The sequence below is a fragment of the Brassica oleracea genome, chromosome C8, assembly GCF_000695525.1.
Source record: "Brassica oleracea var. oleracea cultivar TO1000 chromosome C8, BOL, whole genome shotgun sequence".
Lineage (NCBI taxonomy): Eukaryota > Viridiplantae > Streptophyta > Magnoliopsida > Brassicales > Brassicaceae > Brassica > Brassica oleracea.
This window is the reverse complement of record NC_027755.1, coordinates 40,882,996-40,904,967: the sequence shown is the minus strand read 5'-3', so window position 1 is coordinate 40,904,967 and position 21,972 is coordinate 40,882,996. Positions and strand designations below refer to the sequence as shown.

At 33.5% G+C, this 21,972-nt stretch overlaps 3 protein-coding genes across 4 annotated transcripts; 2 read left to right on the top strand and 1 right to left on the bottom strand.

Annotated features, from left to right (window-relative positions):
• Window positions 1–2,539: 2,539 nt before the first annotated feature.
• Window positions 2,540–4,212, top strand: LOC106310829 (probable indole-3-pyruvate monooxygenase YUCCA9). The gene is made up of 2 exons (XM_013748054.1): window positions 2,540–3,306; window positions 3,516–4,212. The coding sequence occupies exons 1-2, from the start codon at window positions 2,641–2,643 to the stop codon at window positions 4,113–4,115; spliced, it is 1,266 nt and encodes a 421-aa protein (XP_013603508.1). The 5' UTR covers window positions 2,540–2,640; the 3' UTR covers window positions 4,116–4,212.
• A 4,149-nt stretch (window positions 4,213–8,361) lies between these two features.
• Window positions 8,362–16,193, top strand: LOC106311787. 2 transcript variants are annotated; one of them, XM_013749072.1, is made up of 10 exons: window positions 8,362–9,100; window positions 9,571–9,835; window positions 9,941–10,100; window positions 10,232–11,546; window positions 11,627–11,783; window positions 11,864–12,091; window positions 12,178–12,531; window positions 12,804–12,905; window positions 12,988–13,225; window positions 15,967–16,193. In XM_013749072.1, exons 1-10 carry the CDS (start codon window positions 8,607–8,609, stop codon window positions 16,041–16,043), a joined length of 3,390 nt encoding a protein of 1,129 aa, XP_013604526.1. In that variant the 5' UTR covers window positions 8,362–8,606; the 3' UTR covers window positions 16,044–16,193. The 2 variants fall into 2 exon arrangements, with proteins under 2 accessions (XP_013604526.1, XP_013604527.1); XM_013749073.1 differs by lacking the exon at window positions 15,967–16,193 and having other exon boundaries at window positions 8,607–9,100; window positions 12,988–13,463.
• Window positions 13,499–14,630, bottom strand: LOC106311788 (auxin-responsive protein IAA3-like). The gene is made up of 3 exons (XM_013749074.1): window positions 14,343–14,630; window positions 13,946–14,254; window positions 13,499–13,833 (listed from the first exon to the last, which is right to left on the bottom strand). Exons 1-3 carry the CDS (start codon window positions 14,525–14,527, stop codon window positions 13,758–13,760), a joined length of 570 nt encoding a protein of 189 aa, XP_013604528.1. The 5' UTR covers window positions 14,528–14,630; the 3' UTR covers window positions 13,499–13,757.
• Window positions 16,194–21,972: the final 5,779 nt, after the last annotated feature.

Here is a 21,972-nt window from a genome sequence, read left to right as displayed (position 1 = left end):
TTCTTTTTTGAAAAGAGTATGTGTACATGTTTTCTGCATTATATCTCCTACTACTTATTTATGAATGCAATTATATAAACGAAAACAGGTTAGATACTCATTTCAAAAATAGGTATATCAATTAACGAATTTTAATTAATTTTATGACAAATTCGTAGCAGTATGTGGGCAATAGAATTAAATTCCCATTACTAACTTATATAAAGCAATAAGTAAATTTTGTAAACAAAATTCCATCACTAAATAAAAAGCGATTCAAGAAAAAAAAGCTTTTGATTTAGTAAATACTTTGCTAATATAATATTCCGTAAATTTTCTATACGGTTACGAATGCAACAATAGTGATTCAAATGTATCTAGTATATCGTGAAAATGTTAATACAAATTATATAAAACCGTAACAAATCGTATCAAGATGCTTTTCTACAAACAAAAGAAAAACTTCTCGTTATATGAAAATAGGGAAACGTGTAAAAAATAACGAAACTCTAACTAAACCTATTAAATTTTGTAGCTAATGGGAAAACAGATTCATGCACATATCTATATGTCATTTCCCCATGAATACTTTTGTTTTTGAAACTAACACCCATGAATACTTTTTCCCCATCTTATTCTCTAATTTGAAGTTAGTGGATTACATCCATGCATGCGTATATACTTGTACTTCCCATAACATTATATATGTATTACAAAGTTTAGTAATTCAAAGAACTTTTTAACCTAGGTACATAATGATATATTTAAGTAACCCTAATATTATAGTATATACGTATTTGTTGTTTATATGATAATAAATAATAGTAAAATTGCATTTAGGGAATGAGTGCCGATTTAATATTAGTTTTTCCAACGAAAGTCAATTTAGTGTATTACATGGAAGTGACATTTCTTTAATTATTATCAACATCCACTAAATCTTAATAAATTGGGAAAAGAAGCAATATACTTCCAACTATTCCCTTTGGTAAAACCTTTTGAAAAGAAACTATTCCCCTTAGAGGTTTAAAATATATATTATGTCACAAGCTTAAAAGAAACTAATACAGTATGAAACTTGAAAGTACCTAAAAGAGCAAAAAAAAACAAAAAACAAAAGAGACTATAAAAAGAGAATCGCAATAATAAAAATGGTATTTAAAATTAAGAAAGTTGCATTTTGATTTGATGTGGTTAGTTAGCCGGCGGAGGAGTTCAGATTGGGCCAAAACTCTCCACGTGGTTGAATATTTGTGAGCATGATGTGCCACGTGGATTCATATAACCAATGATTAACGTGGAAGACATTAAATGCTTCTATTAGGTTAGTAATAATAACGAACCAGTGGGATTAATTATAAGTGGATATCATTTAGTTAGCAAGAAAAACAAAACACAATTAAATTGCAATAACTTAGAAAACTATCTTCTTCTTTTTTGCCATCGAGAACTATTTTAATAGATGTATATGTAATAGTAGTATGTAATATGTATAGTGGAGAAGTTGAGAATTTATAAAGAAACAGACAAACAAAATCAGTGGAGCCATAAGAGACTATCGTGTATATATACAATCCCTTCTAAAGGGTTAGTTATTTCTTCATATGTTTCGACGCATTGGATTATACATTTAATAACCAACAAAATTTATACTATTTTTCTTGTAAGAGCTGGAGTTGTGAACAAACAAAAAATAGATTATTCCATCTGTAGAGTAAATTTCATTATGTAATGAAATATGAAATTGGCTTGAAGCATTACTTACATTTCATATTCACTTTTATTCTATTTTATAGTAAAAAATGGAGTAAAGATGAAGATGACCTAACTAACATGTATACCTCAGTTTATTTAGCGCAATTAATCACCGAAGAAAATAATATTTCAAAATCCGTTCCCATGATCCCATTAACATAACAAAACGTCTAAATATATAACAAGCACGAGTAAAAAGTACTACTGCGTTATATGAGTACCATTACCATATGTAGTATGTACTATGCCATGCATATATTAACCTATCATACGTACTATTTAAACTCGTCAATTTTATTTGCGGAAGTATAATACGGACTGGACCAAACGATCAGTAAACACACCTATCACTCATTATCTTTTGGTCCAGACTTCAATTTATTACTCTTTCACATCAGTAAATTTCAAGTAAATTTAATAATAAAAATAGACGGGAATCAACATCAACAACCAGTAATCAGATTGCGGGGTGATCAATTTAATTATCAGCAAAAAATGTAAACAAAGACGGCAAATATATGATTAATGGTTTTTGTGAGATACTATTTTCTAAGTTACACATAATACAACAAGAGAATCGAATAATTCTATTGAAAAAGGTGTAAATAATGTTTATGTATTTCGCATTTTAAGCAAGAGCATATGACAAAAGTTAGGTCCTAAATAAACTATTGCGTACAAATTATTCTCAGTGATAAAATTAATCAGTCCTAAGAAGACGCAAACCACATGCATATTCCTCATAACTGGACTCCTATAAATACACACATCTTCTCCCTCCAAATCCAAACCAACAGATCTCATTTAACATACAACAACAACAACAAAAACATTCAACTTCACTAGCTATACTCTCAAACCGATCAAAACCCACACCAAACATACTTACTTAAACTCACTTCAAAAATGGAAAATATATTTAGCCTAATGGCAAGTGAAGAATATCTATCAGAATGTCGGTGTATTTGGGTCAACGGTCCGGTTATCGTCGGAGCCGGTCCGTCCGGTTTAGCAACAGCAGCTTGTCTTCGTGATCAAGGAGTCCCATTCGTCGTGGTCGAAAGATCAGACTGCATAGCTTCACTATGGCAAAAAAGAACATACGACAGACTCAAGCTTCACTTGCCCAAGAAGTTTTGTCAATTACCCAAAATGCCCTTCCCTGATCACTACCCTGAATACCCAACAAAACGACAGTTCATCGACTACCTTGAGTCCTACGCAAGTCATTTCAAGATTAAACCGGAGTTTAATAACTCCGTCGAGTCTGCTCGGTTTGATGAAACCAGCGGTTTGTGGCGGGTTAGGACGACTTCTGCCGGAGAGGAGATGGAGTACATTTGCAGGTGGTTAGTGGTGGCTACGGGTGAAAACGCCGAACAAGTTGTGCCAGAGATAAACGGGCTTAAGACAGAGTTTAACGGAGAAGTGATCCACGCTTGTGAGTATAAGTCCGGCGAGAAGTTTAGAGGGAAGAGAGTTCTTGTCGTGGGATGTGGAAACTCAGGCATGGAAGTGTCTCTTGATCTTGCTAATCACAATGCTATTACTTCCATGGTCGTTCGTAGCTCGGTAAGCAAAAACAATACAAAAATGATTATTCAGCTGTTTATATTCTCTTTTTTTTTTGAAAAAACAGTTGTTTATATTCTTTTTTTTTTTTTTGATAAGTAAGTTGTTTATATTCTTACAACTATATAATAATAAAGTCTAAAAATTACTATAGAATAACGTTTGAAACCTTAAGCTAACCATGTTCTTGTGTTTCTTAATTCGACCAGGTTCATGTGTTACCTAGAGAAGTTATGGGAAAGTCAACATTCGGAATCTCAGTGATGTTAATGAAATGGCTACCTCTATGGCTAGTAGACAAGCTTATACTGCTCTTATCATGGCTGGTTCTTGGAAGCTTATCAAACTACGGGCTTAAGAGGCCCAACATAGGCCCAATGGAGCTGAAAATCAAGACGGGGAAGACGCCGGTTCTTGACATCGGTGCTCTAGAGAAGATAAAGTCCGGCGACGTAGAAATCGTCCCTGCGATCAAACGGTTCTCACGAAGCCACGTGGAGCTCGTAGATGGTCAGAAGCTAGATATTGACGCCGTGGTTCTCGCCACCGGTTATCGCAGCAACGTCCCTTCTTGGCTTCATGAATGTGAGTTCTTTTCTAAGAACGGGTTCCCGAAATCGCCGTTTCCAAACGCGTGGAAAGGGAAGTCGGGTTTATATGCGGCTGGATTCACGAGGAAAGGGTTGGCCGGAGCATCTGCGGACGCTGTTAACATAGCTCAAGATATTGGTAATGTGTGGAGAGAAGAGACTGAGCGACAGAAGATGAGAAGAAATGTAGGTCACCGCAGATGTATCTCAGTTGCTTGAGCTTCAAGTTACTATGTTTATTTGTAAAAAAAAAAAAGATACTAAAATGAAAGATAGAGTCAAGAGAGCCCTCTCCTGAAGTCCCTGACAGTGTTTTGTAATTATACAGCTGTATGGACGTTTTGTATAATTAGGATGACATGGCTTTGAAACATATACTTCATCATTTTGTAATAGGTTTTCGTAGTGGTCTATAAATTAGTGTAATCGAACCTAAACAAAACGATTTTTTTCAGAATGATTATTTCTAAACGTCGGTTTAGACACTTAAAAAATCGGTCTAATTACCCGCCTAATCAATAATTTTATAAAGGCGCCTAACTAGCATCTATTGATTTCTTGAACATTGTTTTTTTCAAAAAAACCCAACTAATCAAAAACACCATCCAAAGACATGCAACAATCGTTTTGGAGGATGTAACGGACAATGTATAAACCGAAAATGTCCTTGCTTTTCCAATTCTCGCGAATGCAATCCTGTCGGAGTTGTTTGCGTAGGTAACATTTTCATCTTAATAGAAAAATCGGTGATTAAATTTCAAAATAAAATTAAAAAATCTAAGAAAACTTTGTGTTGTATATAGTTGTGGAGATGGCCATGGATCTCTTGGTGAGACATCCAAGACAAGCGAATGCAAGAACATGCAATTCCTCCTTAAGAAACATAAAAAGGTTACCATCGACGTTAAATATGCATCGAATTTTTATATCGATTATGCAAAATCATTAAATCTTCTTTTTTTACTAAGATTCACTAGATTCTCCTTGGAATGTCTGATGTTCATGGATGGGGTGCATTTACACGGGTAAGCAATCATATAAAATAATATCAGAATATATGTATCTTGAAAACTGACTAGAGTTGTGTTTAGATTCAAACCAGCTTGGTTAATTACCATCCCCTATATATGTGAACATGTTTTCCTTCTCCTTGTTCTAAAAAATTTCAAACTTTAGACCATTGGTGATATAATCTGAGTTGATCTATCAGCATCCTCTTAAACAAAATGAGCTTTTCGGAGAATATACTGGAGAATTGGTCTCCATCGATGAAGCAGAGGAACATGAAAGAGCAGATGACAAGCTTGGTTATTCCTACCTCTTTAACTTGAATGAAAAGGTAATTATAATCTCCTACCTTCTCTTCTTCAGATACGTTCTTAATTACATGTTTACCACAAATTTGTTCTCATAAGTTGAAATAATATATTACAGTTCGTCATTGATTCTAGTCTGTCAAGGAAACAAGTTTAGATTTCTCAATCACTCAACAAATCCTTACTGCTACGCTAAGGTACCAAGTCATTGTACTTTTTACTGGGAAATATATTAACAATACTAGAACAATATTGATTGATTAAAAAAAAGTTAATTCTGTTAGTTTTCATTACCTGACTAGATAATTGAAATCATGCTTGTATCTGATCCCTAAAAAACCAAAAGTAGATTTGCTTGCCAAGAAGCTAGAGACTCGGATCTATGCAAAGCAAAAGTTCATAACATTATTGCACAATAGACATTACTCGAGAATCACACCAACACAACATAGAAAAAAGCCAAACTCTTCTTTGCAGGTCATGATGTTTTATGCCAAGAACATTTTTAGTACACATTTTTTTTTAATGAATCGAGAAAATTATTGCCTAGTTTATGTTTTATCTAACACACTTTTTTATTATTCGAAATGAAAATAATGTGAACACAACACAAAGATTAAAAGTTGAAAATACTTTCTTTTGAACCATCTTGCTTGATAACAAGATAAAAATTATGTTTCTCATAATGCTACATATACATTTGGTCATCATCTTTCGGATGAAACTCAAACTTTTTTTCCAGTTATCTTTGAAGTATGAAACTGAACATATTGTAATTAAGATCTATAAATAGTCTTCAATAAAAAATTCAATTTAATGATTCTTTCAAAAGAATTAGTATATGTAATTGTCAACTCTCAGCGATTCTATAAACTTCACAATATAACAAAGAAAATGCATCTTTATTAAAGAACCAATAAACATTTTGAATTGCAGTCTTCAAAATGTCTCATACGTAGAACAACCTTCATATACATCTTTACATCCATGGTATTAGTCTCGTATTATCAAACATATTAATTGGTAATACTAGAGAGACAACGACTTATTAAAAAGAAGAGTCAATGATACTAGTACTAGAGAGACAACGGCTCATTTCATACTTTATTACATGTTTTTGCTTCGATTTTATGTCATAGTTCAAATAGAAAACTCATCGGCCTAGTGAATTCATTGAGAGAACCGAGAGCAAAACTAAATCTTTTGTTAATATATTGCTGCATGTGAACATTTAGATTAACTGGCAACTTGAATATTATAGTTGATCTTTTTGACAACCCATGAATGTTGCTTCTGAATGGAAGAATGAACAACAATTATCAAAGAGGCAAGATATTAAAAATTTAAAATGGGTTAAATAAAATCAAATTAAGCCCATTAAAAGGCTGGACATTGCTGCTCTCACAGCTTCGGATGCAGCAATCATCACACTCTCTTCTATTGAGATTTTACCTTGCAATTTCTCCAACAGTTAAGTCCTTCCAGGAATCTGATCATCTTCAAGGATTGAAGAATTTTTCAGACTCAATGCACAAGATGACACGAACCCTTGAATGACTAGGCTGGCTCGAACCATTTGAGGCTCCTTATACCATCCATAGTGTAGATGTGCTTAAAGAGATACTTGTGGGGATGAAACTTTCTCCTGGGATTTTAATCGGGAAAATGGTCATATAAGTCATCGACTTTCAAATTTGGTTGAAAATCATCAACTTTCAAATTTGGTTGAAAAAAAGCATGAACTTCCTCGTGGACCATTTAAAGCCTCAACTTTTCTTGACTAGCCATTTTAAGTTATGACATTTTTTGACTAAGCCATTATCATTAAACCTCCATATCATCTTCTTCTAACCTAAATCCCTAATTCGTTTCTGAACCTAATTCAATCGTGAGATCAATGGTTTAGTGGGTTTAAACCCAGTTTCACCGGATATACTGTGACATTTAGCATTTGTGTTGCTCCATCGTAATTCAAATGAGCTTGAATTGGATTGGCACTCTCCAACTCAAAATCCTCTCTCTTGTTATGATTAATATAAAGACGAAACAAGTACTAAAAGAACGAACCGTGGTGACGTTTGTGGAATTTTGGTTGATCTCCAGCAATGTCACCGATTTGTGGTAGAAAGTTGTACCAGTGACGTTTGAGGCTCGATTAGTGAGTCTCAATAACCCGTCTGGTTTGATCAGAAGATGATATGGAAGTTTAATGATAATAAGTATTAGTATTTATATAAGTTAATGTAAGTGTAAGTGGTCTAGTGGTTTAACTCTGTAACAAATGAAGCTTAGGTCACCGGTTTGATTCCCTTGAGGAACAATTTTAAAAAAAAAATTAAAACGACGTCGTTTGCATTTAACAGAAATTAGTGACAGTGATTTAACTCAATCTGTTAACCATTTTAACATCGTTTTGAAAATGGCTTAGTCAAAAAATGTCAAAATTTAAATTGGTTAGTCAAAATAAGTTGATTCTTTAAATGGTCAACGATGAAGTTCATGCTTTTTTTCAACTAAATTTGAAAGTTGGTGATTTAAATGACCATTTTCCCTATTTAAATCACCTAAAGGTAAATACCTTGTTAAATTGTGGTTATGCTGATGTTACATGATTTTCTAACCAGTGCCATACCTTTGTGGTGGAGAGAGTACGAGCTGACAAATCACAGCTTGTCTTCTCGCTTAAAGGCGCCGTGATTTGGACAAAAGATATGTCATTTTTATTACCGCGGTTATTAATGACTAAATATTCATCTTTTTCTCTTTTTTTTCAACTTCTTGTGACCACGGTTACGTATTTATTTCGTAATCTTAGGCAATTTGTCATGTGTGAGCGGTATTCTAAGCGCAAACACTCCACCAATCACCAAAATATATAAAAAAAATTTGCTGTTTTGAAAACAGATATAGTAAAAACGCGAATATTGTATCAACAACTTTAAAAAAATAGTATTTACAAATTATTACTTTGTCACATAGCTACAAAAAATTACAGCAAAAAGCTACAATTTTTATCCATAATTAAAATAATACAATCTTAACATCAAAAGCTTTAAATCAACGGCACATTCCCTTTTTTTTTATCTAAATCCGAAAAGGAAACTATCCATTTTCAAAAACTTTTCAAAGTGTTACTTACTTTTTTTCCTGTCTTAAGCGCGTTATTGGATTTATCCTGTCGGTATCCACAATTTCATATCTCTGATTCGTCTTGTCGCGAAAGCTAGGGTTCCTCTCCTTCTATGGCCTCGAGCTCATCCCTCTCTCTCTCCATCGCTTCTGGGCTCGATTCCTCTTCTTTACGCCACAATTAAACTTTAATCTCCTCTTTCTCTCTAAGCTTTTGTCCAGTTTAACCTAATTCTTCACTTCCCAATCGCTCCGACGAGATCCAATGGAAGCTAAAAGCAACGATCCTGCTGATTCAATCGATGACGTGGACATTGATCAAGGAAACGAGACTGGTTCCACCGTTACAAGTCTAGATGACGATGCGTCAGTGATCGATGTCTCCGGCCAAAGTCTGGAGCTTTCTCTTCCGGGCCACAGCACATTCGATCCCATCAAAGGTCTCTACTTTTTTCGAAACGCTTTCAATCTGATCCCCAAATCGATCGGGGAGCTCGGGAGGTTGAAGAAGCTCAAGTTTTTCGGCAACGAGATCGATCTGTTCCCACCGGAGCTAGGGAATCTGGTGGATTTGGAGTATCTTCAGGTGAAGATCTCGTCGCCTGGCTTCGGCGACGGCTTGGCGTGGGACAAGCTTAAAGGTTTGAAGGAGCTTGAGCTCACTAAAGTGCCGAAACGTTCTTCTGCTTTGACTCTCTTGAGTGAGATCTCTGGTCTTAGGTCCTTGACAAGGCTCTCTGTTTGTCACTTCTCCATTAGGTAAAGCTTTTTTATACTCTGTTGCTTCTGTTTCAAGCTTCTTGATGATGCCTTAGTATGATTTTATTTTAAATTAATTGAATGTTTTTTTAGTGCTAAGAGATAATTTAGTTGTATAAATAATTTGGTTCATGTTATAATCAGTTTAAAAATTTTTGTTTATAACTAGTGTTAATCATTTATCTTCAGATGATATATATATATATAACCATGTCTTTTGGTTATTGTTCAATAATGTGAAACTAGATTTTATTTTAAACTGATTAAACAAATTTTATAAATTAATTGAATGTTGTTTAGTGTTAAGAGAGATTTTAGCTGTATAATATTTATTTTATGAGAGGCTTAATCAATCATGCTAATAATTTGGTTCATATTATAATCAGTTGATTTTTTTTTGTTTATAATTAGTGTTAATAAAGAGAGATTGGGTTCAGGATTTTAACTTTTGTCTCCTCATTTGTTTGCAGATATATTCCTTCGGAGATTGGATGTCTCAAGAGTCTGGAGTATCTGGATCTCTCCTTTAACAAGATCAAGAGCTTGCCTAACGAGATAAGTCACCTGACTTCGTTGATGTTCTTGAAGGTTGCTCACAACAGGCTGATTGAGCTACCATCAGTTTTAGCTTTATTACAAAACTTGGAAAGCCTGGACGTATCTAACAACCGGTTAACAACTCCGGATCCTCTCGATCTAAGCTTAATGCCTAGGCTTCAGATTCTTAATTTACAGGTACTTCTCTAACATTGCTTTATTATTTGGATATACATTTATTTCAGGAGTTCACTATGTTCTTTGATTTGACAGAGCTTCTTTGATTTTTTACTTTGTTTCAAGTACAATAGGCTCCCGAGTGATTGCTGTATACCTGCATGGATACAATGTGATTTGGGAGGGAACTATGAAGAGATGGGAGTTGATACTTGCAGCTCTTTAGTTGAAATGGATGTATATGAAGAAACTCCGTATGAAAACAACGCCATAAGTGTTCCTCAAGGTGAGAGTTTAATATTCATTTCCTTTGCATCTGAACTGTGTATGCCTGATAAAACTCAGGAGTTTGATACTTCTTTGCTTTTGATTTTTATTTGTTAAAACTGAATGGTGAATTCTTTGTTTGCACTGTAGGTGCATGCTCCCACCGTAACCCACTAAGTATGTCGTCAACTGTTGTTTCTTCCAACGGTAGATGCGTCTCTGCTAGAAAATCAAGTAAGAGGTGGAAGAGGAAACATCATTACTTACAGCAAAGGGCAAGGCAAGATCGCTTGAACAACAACAAGAAGAAATGGAAAGGTGAAGTCCCTCCGGAGAAGAAGTACAAAGTCAAAGAAACTAGAAAACAGGAGATGAATGTTTCCCAGAACACTGACAAAGATTCAGTTGATAGCATCTGCTTGGATGACAATGATAAACTGTTAGAAGACGCTGAAATAGGAGATCCTGTCATTACTTCTGACGATGAAGAAAGCAGTTTGAAAGCTGATTTGGTTTCTGAAAATTCCGAATCAACGAGTGAACAAGATAGCAAGGAGTGTTGTGAGATTAAGGCATCTTCTCCCTCCTCTTCAGGAGATGCAGACTATAGTTCTTCTACAGAGAGAAAGAAACCAAATCACAGTACAAAGAGATGCTCTGATAAGTACCTGGATAACCCAAAAGGTTCTAAATGCCTTAAACCATCTCCAGACATTGCAAATGTGTCTCAGAAATACAGCAGCAGTTCATTTTGCAGCTCAGAAGATTCTCTTCCTGATGGATTTTTCGATGCTGGACGTGATAGGCCCTTTATGCCTCTTAGTAAGTATGAGGAAGTCTTGCCCCTAGATTCACGTGAAGTCATACTCCTGGACAGGGCAAAGGATGAAGTTTTGGATGCAATCACCCTCTCTGCTCGAGCCATGGTAGCTAGAATGAAGATATTGAACTGTCCACCAGCAGATGTAGATCAAGTCTCCATCAACAACTTGGAAGTTGCATCATACCTCGCCCTCTTTGTGTCAGATCATTTCGGAGGAAGTGACAGAACCGCAATCATCGAAAGAACCAGAAAGGTTGCACTCTCTGGTACAAACTACCAGAAACCTTTTGTTTGCACCTGTGTGACTGGGAATCAAGACGATTCCGCTGCTCAAGATGTCAATTTCTCTGACGTGTGTGAAACATCATTGCGTTCTATCAAGTACAAGGGGAACTCTATAGTGGTTCCTCTAGGGAAGCTACAGTTTGGCATCTGTAGGCACAGGGCCTTGCTCATGAAGTTCCTTTGCGATCGTATGGAGCCTCCTGTGCCTTGCGAGCTCGTTAGAGGCTATCTAGACTTCACTCCACATGCCTGGAACGTTGTTCCTGTGAAGAGAGGTGACTCTTTGGTTCGTATGGTGGTTGATGCTTGCCGTCCTCATGACATCAGAGAAGATACAGATCAAGAATACTTCTGCCGGTAATAGCATACTTCTCTACTCTCTTCTTACCAGTTCATGTCGTCTGCTAGGTTTTGTACTAATCCGCTTATTGCTTCAGGTACATTCCTCTTAGTCGGCTTAGTGAATCCATTTGCAAAAGAGCAAAACTGGAACCAGGATGCTCTTTTCCTTCCCTGTCAACAAGCGAAGGAGTAGAAAGAGCTAATAGTAGTCTTATCCGTTGCAAGCTTGGCTCCACTGAAGCAGCTGCTAAGGTTTGTTTTTTTTTTTTACCTTTCTCCACTTCAGGTTTGAGTAACCATAAGCTGAATAGTTTGTTATTTTCTTTCCTCAGATGCGTACATTAGAGGTTAATGGAGCTTCCGTAGATGACATCAGGACTTTTGAGTATACATGCTTAGGAGAAGTGCGGATTTTAGGAGCGTTGAAACATGACTGTATAGTGGAGTTGTACGGACATGAGTTATCTTCCAAGTGGATAGCCTCGGAAGATGGAAACGGACATAGACGCGTATTGCAATCTGCTATTCTGATGGAATACATAGAAGGAGGATCTCTAAAGGTAAGCATTCTTTATCTTCTACTTTTTTGTTCATTCTATATTTAGAAAGATCCTAAAGATCTTCTTCATGGTTTGACTTTCTACAGGGTCACATTGAGAAGCTTTCTGAAGCTGGTAAGCATCATGTACCAATGGACCTAGCCTTATCTATCGCAAGAGATGTCTCAGGGGCTTTAGTACAGCTGCATTCCAAGGATATAATCCACCGTGACATCAAAAGCGAAAACGTTTTGATCGACCTGAACATCCAAAGAGCAAACGGAGAAGAACCTGTAGTGAAGCTTTGTGACTTCGATAGAGCTGTTCCGCTTAGGTCTCACTTGCACGGTTGCTGCATTGCTCACGTGGGAATACATCCTCCTAATGTATGCGTTGGTACGCCACGTTGGATGGCCCCTGAAGTCTTCCGAGCAATGCACGAACAAAACTTTTACGGACTTGTAAGTTTCTCTACTCTTCTTTTTGTTCATCAAAGTTTCTCATTTCTTGTGCAAGTGGATCAGGTTGAACAGAGTCCTAGTCTGAAAAAAATTTAAAAATAAATATATAAATTATGATCTAAAATTTTAAATTTTTTTAGATATACTGCTAAATTTAGAATTTATATTACTTCATTATATCGTTAAATATACAGTTAATATTTTTCTGAACAGGGCCTAGAGATAGTTTAAGACAGGCAGGCACTGATGAGTTTGGTCGTGTGTTTTGTCAGGAAGTGGATATCTGGTCATTTGGGTGCCTAATCTTCGAGCTGTTGACACTACAGATCCCATATTTTGATTCATCCGAGCTTCAAATTCAAGAATCTCTACAGGTTTGTCTCTACAGATCTTCTTTACACTTGCATGACCTATGACACAACTAACAAGTTCCTTCTCTTTTTAACTTTTAATCAGAATGGCAAAAGGCCAAAACTACCAGAGGAGTTAGAGACACTGGCCTCTGAAACGGAGGAAGAAGAATCAGCCAATAAACTGCGTGAAGAGCTTGACCTAACCGAATCTGACTTGGACACAATGAGGTTTCTTATCGACTTGTTTCACTGCTGCACGATGGAGTCTCCTTCAGACCGTCTAAGCGCTGAAGACCTTCATGAAATGATTCTTTCATGGACAAAGAGCAAATCTCCTACAGGTACTTCTTTCACTTCTTCACAAAGCTCTCAAGCCTTTGAAGCTTGAAAAGAGAAAATGATGATTTAAGACTGCTCTTAGTCTTTTTAAGTTAACCATTGATTAGGCTATAGGGTTTAGATTCATGGCCAAAGATGGTATAATTATTTCATGTAACTTGTTTTGTTTCTTCATTTTGTAACATTCAGTATATCATTTGATTTATAGACACCATTGCTTCATCTATATATCTTTTATCAGATCTTGAGAACCAAAACATGTTACAAACATTAGATGAACTCTTCAATCCAATAACAACTTTTTTTTTAAAATGTAATTAATACATAACAACAGACCAAGGACAACCTTTTGCCTTGTATCTGTAACAAAAATTGATTAGGTTTCAGTTTCCACATGCTGAAGACCATTATCTACATTTGATATTTACCGTTGAGGTAAAAAAAATTGGCTATGACTTAAATTCAATCTGATGAAAACCCTGACAACCTTTGAAGCTCTTCTTGTGTCTCTGTTAGGTTTCCTTAAGCTTTGTCTCATACACCAGAGCCTAAACACCTGGCTTCTGAACCTTTCATGATCCTTAATCTCTTGCAATTAGATTCAAACATCCTGCAACAAGTAACAAAACCCCATAAGAACCCTTATTACAAACATTTTTTTTTTCTGTTTTTTTTCTTCTTGTAAATATTATTTCTTTTGACATATTATAAAGAAGACTTACTCCCATGGAACATCTCCAATAAGCATCCAATCACCATCTTTGTCTTCATAAGTAGGCACAAAGTCTGAGCCTCTATATCCATCTCTCTCAGAGTACTCTCCCACAGAGAACTTGAACATCAGCTCCAAAGCTTTGAGCAAGTCTGAGTATCCTTTGTAACAACTCAAATCTATTTTCCTCAAGTATGGTGCACCATCCATACTCACTTTCACATAGATTCCTTGACTCTCACCATCAGATTCATTCTTCTTTGTCTGAATGCTGTTCTTCCTGTATGATCTAACTGGTGGCCATCCAACAATCTGAGCCCTGGCAAAAGGAAAAACACTGTCAATAAACCAAAATTTGTATCATATCCAGTCAGATTCAGAGATCTTTTGTGTGTGTCTAAACTTACTTTCTTGGAGGGGTTTTCATCGTTGATGATTCAATCTCATTCTCAGCATCAGGTTGTAATGCTCTCTTATTGCTATTACTATTGCAAGAAACTCTTTGTTCACATACATTGTCTGTTCCTGGTAATCCCAGCCTCAGCTCCGTTGCCTTGAGGTTAACAAACTCATCCATTTTCTCAACAAACATCTCTTTAACTTAACCCTCTTCTGAATTTTCTTCAAGAGTGGGAGGAGAAGAGAAGAAAGCTTTTGGGTTGTTTCACTTAGTGAGAGGATAGAGAAGTTTTGTAGTAAAGCTGAAGGTGAGTCTTCGTGGAAGCCGAGTGTTTTATAGAAGTTAAAGATAGGTTGACAGAGGGAACCTTTTTTTGAGTTAAGGACAAAGGAAAAAACAGCAAAGCTTGTCGGTAGCAGTAACAGCAACTTTGAGGCAAAAGTGTGTCCCATCTACCTGGGAACATGTGTATGATACACGGTCCAGATCAAAATATTTGAATCTCCAACTCATGTGGTCTGCCATTACTGACATGTTTGTCACCCCTCTCTATCTAATACTATCTCTGAAAGCTAAAAGTTTTGATCAGATTTGCTCATCTATCTTTACTTCAGTTCTGGTATTAGATCATCTTAACTAAACTCTTTCCTTTTGAATTTGAGTTTGTTTCAATGAGACTTTAGATCAAAAGTTGAAAACTCTCACCTTCGTAATTAGACAAATACTTGGGCCCTTGATATAGAGCCTTCTTTGTCTTTTTACTGGGTTTTGTGAAAGCCCACCACTTTTGTCTGTATATAACAATCATGACATGACACAACCACACACGTAAAAGTAAAACAGTCAAGACAAGCCATCTTCCTTTTGGTTCTACTAACCTCAAGACTTAGTTAATTGTCGATACAGTAACATGATAATGGGGTGGAACCTGAGAGATCTTCAGTAGATTCTCTGTGTCTTCTTTGTTCATGTTACAGGCTTACAGCGTGTCATTGGCTGTATAGGAGCTTTTATTCAAGATGTTACGTCTTTGACATGACATAATCTTAGTGAATCGGATCTTAACATATGGCTTGATTTGTTTTTTCTAGTAACCGAGGTTTTGCATGCATGGGTTCGGTCCTAACCGGTTTATGAACAGTGATTAATAACTTTATATTCCGGTCCATGAAAATATCTTGTTGTGTATTAATGTCATCTTTTGGTTTCAAACTTCCTTGTTGTGTATTGTTTTCTCCGTTTTGAAAATGTCATTTTTATATTTTTCATACAAATCAAGAAAATAACTGAAATGAATTTATATTCTTAATAGTTACAAACTTACAACAATTTAACCCATAATTTTATGATAAATAGCATTATCTATAAAAGAATATATAATGCATTTTGCAATGTTAAACTTGAAATCTAATACTGTATATGATTTTCTTTGTGAAACAAAAACAAAATAAAATGGCATTCTTTACAAATGAGACAGTATACAGTTAATAAACAAAAAAAAAAAGATAGCTTCAAAACCTAATTTAGCTATGATCATTATAGTCTGTAATGATGATTCGTTGTTAATTGTATTTGCCGACATGATAATCGAGACACCTGTCACTAAAGTATTTGCTTGTCCTACATAACAGGGAATATCGCCAACCATCATCGAGACCGTACACGTGTAGTGAAATCATACAAGGAATGCAGATTTGGTCCCATGTAACACGGACTCGTCGGTGATGCCTTGCAATTGGATAATATTTTAAGATTAATTAAATGGGCTGGGCCGACGAAAATTGGACTCTTTTTTACTTCGACGGCGTTCTGGACCACTTCTTCTGTCTCCTCACTATACTCTCAACAACCTTTTCTATTTTCTTAATTACATACTAACAAACTTTATAATTTTTTTATCCGCAAATAATATTTGATTTTACTCAAACTGGGCTCGAAACCAACCTTGGGTTTCCTCATTAATTTCAGGGATCTGTTAAACCCTTTTTCTTATTTAATTAATTTAAATTTTTGTTAGGACCCTTTTTAGGGATGTGCTATTATTACCTTCTTTTTAGTTCTCCCCAAGGAAAATTTCAAGTAATTAATCTCAATTAACAAAAACGTATTATATGTACCTGATTTCAAAAATAATATTTTTTATATTTTTTAAAAAGGATCATGCTATATAAAAGAGAAATTAGAAAGTGAAGTTACTATATGACTCTATATAATCAAGGATTCAAGCTACAATTTCTGAAAAGCGGAACATAATGTATTTCATATTGGTAATAAGTTATCGAAAGGAAAAAAAATCTTTAGGGCTAGAAGAATATTGTTGGATATTGTTAAAATATTTTCCCTATTAATCTTTGGCATTATTTGGACAGAGAATAATCTTTACCAGTCAAATGTGATCAATAAAGCGATCCCCCAAATCTCTTGTCTGCTAATCTTATCCCACTATTTACCTAACTTATGGATTTTGCAAATCGTCGTTGATCTCACCGTTCAAGTTTTTGGGATCACCCAATTTATCAGATGTTTTTAGATCCCAATACATTTGATTGTGCCCATTTAACGATGATATAAGGAGTGGTTTAATAAGAACAAATTATAGTTATTTTTGTATTAAATGTACTCAGTTGCATACCGATGACCTGATGACCATGTCCAATATTTGACGTACAACCATCGCAATAGCCGCAAATGCAAAATTATCTATTGATACAATTAGAGTTTAAATCAGTCAGTTATTTTAACTGCTTTTAGGAGTTAAGTAAAGATAGACATTCCAAGCAATGGTACTCTGATTATCCCCCACCATGAGGCTATGTTGTTAAGAGTTTTGCCAATATATATATTTATATAATATATCATGAGCTGGTCATTTTCGAATATTTACTTTTATGATATAATCAAAAAAATCATTTTATCTAAGTGATCTGTACAAAAGACTAATTAAAATTCATTAGAAAAATAAAATACATATACCTTATTGTCTATATTTGTATTGACTATGATAATATAATGTTTTGTATTAATGTTATTGTTTTATCATCTAAATTGCAATATAGATATGATTTATCATCTAAATATATGATAAATTTACCATGATATATTTAGCAAAGCAGGGTCTGCTGATGAACTTGCCATTATGGCCCCAACTAACTCTGTTTAAGAGTATTCATGAATGAAGTGTGTTTCAAAATTTTTTTTACCATAATATAATATATTATCCAATGTTTTACATTAGTGTTGTAGCTCTATCATTATCTAAATTCGAGGACTGAAAAATTTAGTTATATATATATATATATATATATATATATATGTTTTTTTGTTGGCACCAACTATATATTATCAGCTAATGTTTATAAATCTAATAGTTAAGTGGATTTATCATGTATTCGTTAAAAGTTTAAACTCGGTAGAAATTATATTCATGGGTTTCGCCAACAAATTATGTTTGTTTTTATAATTTCACAAGATTGTTTGGTAACAAGAAAAATGTTGTGTTTTCTTTAAATGCAAACATAACGATTAACAGACAAAACTCACTAGTTCTACAACCAATTGATTATCCTAACCCATATATACATATTTTATTTAATTGACAAAAACACACTAGTTTTACAACCAATTTATTAATTATTTTAACCCATATATACATATGACTCATGATAAATAATTGCTTGTGTTGACTGTTGAGCAAGTATTGACGTAAATTAACTAAGTTGTTTGAGTCTCACAAGTGTTGTAGTTTTCACACGAAATCACAAAATACAGTTTAGTCAATGTAAAAAGCTTATTATTTGGTTTTGTCGTTTTAACTGCATGCATGCATGTCATTTGGCTGCACTCTTTAAATGTGAGAAGTATATTCCAACAACTAATTCAAAGGAGAAAACTTAAGAAAAAAATAATAATAAAGGGAAAGGAAAAGGAAAAATAAATGAAATGATCTTTGTGTGGTAGACTGTTGAGAGTTGTGGCCTTCTTATATCCATATGAAAGTACACCTGGTCCTCACACATTCTTATCGTGCAAGTTAATATCCAGCACCTATATACCCCTGATAGCAAGTCATTAAGTTCTACATGATGCATATAACGTTCAAGCTTATACATATTAATACACAATGTATTTTAATATAAAAATTAAATGAAAATAAAGTTAATCTAGATTACGTACACATCAAAGGTGGTCACCAACAATCCACCTTGAACAAAAAGGGTGGTCTCCATATATTCTTGTGATTATTGATATAGAAATTTGGTTGCATGCACTGGTTCAATCTCACTAAAGTTTCGCATACAGTCCATTTATGTGTGCGGGCGATTTTTGAGTCTAGTCATGTACGTTCAGTCGAGAATTGATATTATTCACTGGTTTACAGTTATCAGGTGAATTCCATAATCCGTGTATATATTCCGATAAAATGGATACACATTAATTAATAATCACGGCAAAATGATGTGATATATAAGACAAACGTGACCCAAAAAAATAAACAAAACATTAGGGGGTTTCTTGATTTGAAAGCTCATGAGAGTGTTTTGGGATACAAACAAAAGGAGAGAAAGAGGTAAAAGAGAGGGATGTAGACAAATCAAGGAACAAAAGTAGGGTTTAAGATGTTTTTGCCTCTAAATTTTATTGGATGTAACTTGTCCCTTCACCATCTCCATGTTTTTCTTCTTCTCACTAATTTAAATTTTGGTTTTGGAATTTATGCTGATGTTATTGTACTGTCTCCTCTTTTGGATTTCGATGCCGCTCCTGTGCCCCCTCAATTCCCTTAGGGTGATTTTTCTTTTCCGGTTCAAAACCCTTACGACTATACGCTGGTTACGGCTAGTACATGTCGTCTGAAAGTGTGCCGTATTCAAATTTACGTCCACCGAAATATAGGCGGTATTATCGTAATTTTCGTAGAGGTGTTGTATTAAATAGCACCAAATTCCAACATCAAATTTTAGATAGAGAACAATATAGATATACTACTACGCTTTTGGTTTTCTATTGTATACAATTTAGGCTTAGCAAAATATTTGGATCCAAAGAACGGAACCAAATCCGATTCAAAAAGTTCAACCTAATTCGAATCAAAACTGGTAAATATCCGAACATATGCAAAATTTTGGTAAACTGGGTCCAAATCCAACTCTAAAAGTAAAATAACCACTTATAAGTCTGAGGTCGATTATATATCACCTAAATTAATATCGGTCATATATCTGAGGTTAAAGTTAAAAAGAAAAGTGATATGCTGCTTAAACTATTGGAGCTACGTTGTTTTAAGAAAATGTATTTTCTGTTTTATTATATTCTCATGATAAAGCATTGATGTTATAAGTGAAGAAATAAACAAACTTTCTTCGTTTATACATTTTAACATTATATTCTTCATACTAAATCGATATGGTCAATAGCCATCACATCATCTTCATTATCATGTATCAGATTATCACAAATATGCCTCTGATCAATTTCTAATACTCTGCTTCTTTCATAAGAAAAAAGAAAGGATTTCGTCAACAAAGATAGATGATATATATATCATTCCATCATAACATCAAGAAAATCAGATCTATGATCGTAAATCAAATAACGTGGCTTTCATATCGACTAATGGCGCCACACAAAATATTCTATATTCAAGTATACATATATACGATGTACGTATAATGTCTTCAAATCGATTTAATGAGTAAAAACTGGGACATATATAAAATGTTTTCGATAACCACCAGACTGTTGTTCGCTACAAACTGAAAGTGGCTTTAGTTATATATGTTATTATTTTAAAATTACAACGAGCAATGGAGCGTTTATATGTGTCTAGATACACACTTCGTTTTAATTATATATATGTGGGTTTTTTTTTTTTGCGAACAATTTTATATATGTGGGTTTTAATGAATAAGTTAATTAGATGCATTGTATACTTTATTTTGTGTTGGTGGTATGAGAATATTTAAATACAAGAGGGCTGCGCTTTTATTGTGGGATGTATAATTGAATCATGTGGGTGTGATATGCATAATTAATTGGAAGGTTCCGGCAAAGAATCTTACGGCGAAAATCAAACTATATAGTTAAATATATTATAATTGGAAGTCAAAAAGCATAATATAATTATATTAATTAAGAACACTCTGATATGTATATATATCTCTACTCATACACTCTGATATGAGATGTGTGCGACCTCGCCACCTAAATGGCTAACCCTTTCACTACCCTCACTAGATTAAGCTCGCGCGGAATAAACATTATATATAAAAATTATTTTATATATTATATGTTCTTACATATTATGAAATAATAAATATATATCGAATAATTAAAAGTCAGTAACTATTACATATATAATTAAATTGATGCGAACATATAAATCAATTTTATTAATCCAAACAAAATTTTTAAAATCAATTTTATTAATCCAAACATTTTTTTAAAAATTTTGATAGGATATGTAATTAAATTTAAATTATATTAACATACATAGTATATTTTTAATATTAATGTCTATTAAATGATACTTTCTACTCATATTTTTTTTGATCATGTGTATCTTTAATAGCAAAAACTTTAAATTACTGATAACAAAATTTTCATTGTGCGATTAATAATTTTCATAATTGATAATTTAAAAAAAAAAATTATCAATGTTAGTTCAAAACTTTTATCAAAAAAAATTATTCAAAGTAAATTGTGAAACTAAAATATTTATTTATTCAATATGGTTTATAGTTTAATTTAGAATGATATATATGCATATATATTTTAAATAATGATTAATTAAATTAGACTTTTACTTATATGATTTTGTAATCATTTGTATTTTGTCATAACAAAATTTTTAAACCATGGATCGCAACATTTGAATGTGAGACTTTTAACAGTTTTAATAATTTATAGTCATTTTTTTAAAATTCAAAATATAATATATACAGAAAAGTCTAAATTTTTATAATATGGTTATTGTGATTTTTAAAAAAATATTTTAATAGTTTAAAATTAAACAAATTTGATAGAAGATATATTATTTTTTTATCAGATCTTTATTATTCAAAATTATTAATTGTCATATATATTTTACCCACATTAGGTAATTCTGTAATCTTTATTTAAAGAAATAATAAATGATATTAATAATGAATTTATGGTTAATTTAATAAAAAAACTTATTATATAATTAGATGGATCAACCTATTTCTCTAATAATTTTAAGAATCATTCTAGTGTTAACACGTGGTTACAAAAAGAAGTTGTAATGTTTCACAAATAATATATATAGGGGATATGGTCATACAATGATCGACATGTTTACCTAAGAAAAAGAACTACACTACAACTGGAATATATATATGATGTTGGAAGAATATAATGGGAATTTCCGCTACGTAGAACATAGCAGACAGACAAATTTTCAATATTTTTGGTTTTAAGACCATATATTGTTTTTAGAACAAGACCATACATATTGTTTTTAAGATCATATGTAATCATGTATGTGTATATATATATATATATTTGCAGAATTGTTATTTATGTTCGTGTGCAAGAAAAGAATTGTTACTTCGTTATAAAGTTGCAGCAAATTTGAAAAGTAACTTTGTGCATCAAATGAGTTTTAGTTTGACAAAATA

Excerpts from the sequence above, each read along its gene's own strand:
- LOC106310829 (XM_013748054.1), top strand. The coding sequence starts at position 2,641 with ATGGAAAATATATTTAGCCTAATGGCAAGTGAAGAATATCTATCAGAA. Across the intron at positions 3,307-3,515 it reads CCATGGTCGTTCGTAGCTCG|GTTCATGTGTTACCTAGAGA; the intron begins GTAAGCAAAAAC and ends TAATTCGACCAG.
- LOC106311787 (XM_013749072.1), top strand. The coding sequence starts at position 8,607 with ATGGAAGCTAAAAGCAACGATCCTGCTGATTCAATCGATGACGTGGAC. Across the intron at positions 11,784-11,863 it reads CCACTGAAGCAGCTGCTAAG|ATGCGTACATTAGAGGTTAA; the intron begins GTTTGTTTTTTT and ends TTCTTTCCTCAG. Across the intron at positions 12,532-12,803 it reads AACAAAACTTTTACGGACTT|GAAGTGGATATCTGGTCATT; the intron begins GTAAGTTTCTCT and ends GTGTTTTGTCAG.
- LOC106311788 (XM_013749074.1), bottom strand. The coding sequence starts at position 14,527 with ATGTTTGTTGAGAAAATGGATGAGTTTGTTAACCTCAAGGCAACGGAG. Across the intron at positions 14,255-14,342 it reads ATGAAAACCCCTCCAAGAAA|GGCTCAGATTGTTGGATGGC; the intron begins GTAAGTTTAGAC and ends TCCTTTTGCCAG. Across the intron at positions 13,834-13,945 it reads ATTGGAGATGTTCCATGGGA|GATGTTTGAATCTAATTGCA; the intron begins GTAAGTCTTCTT and ends TACTTGTTGCAG.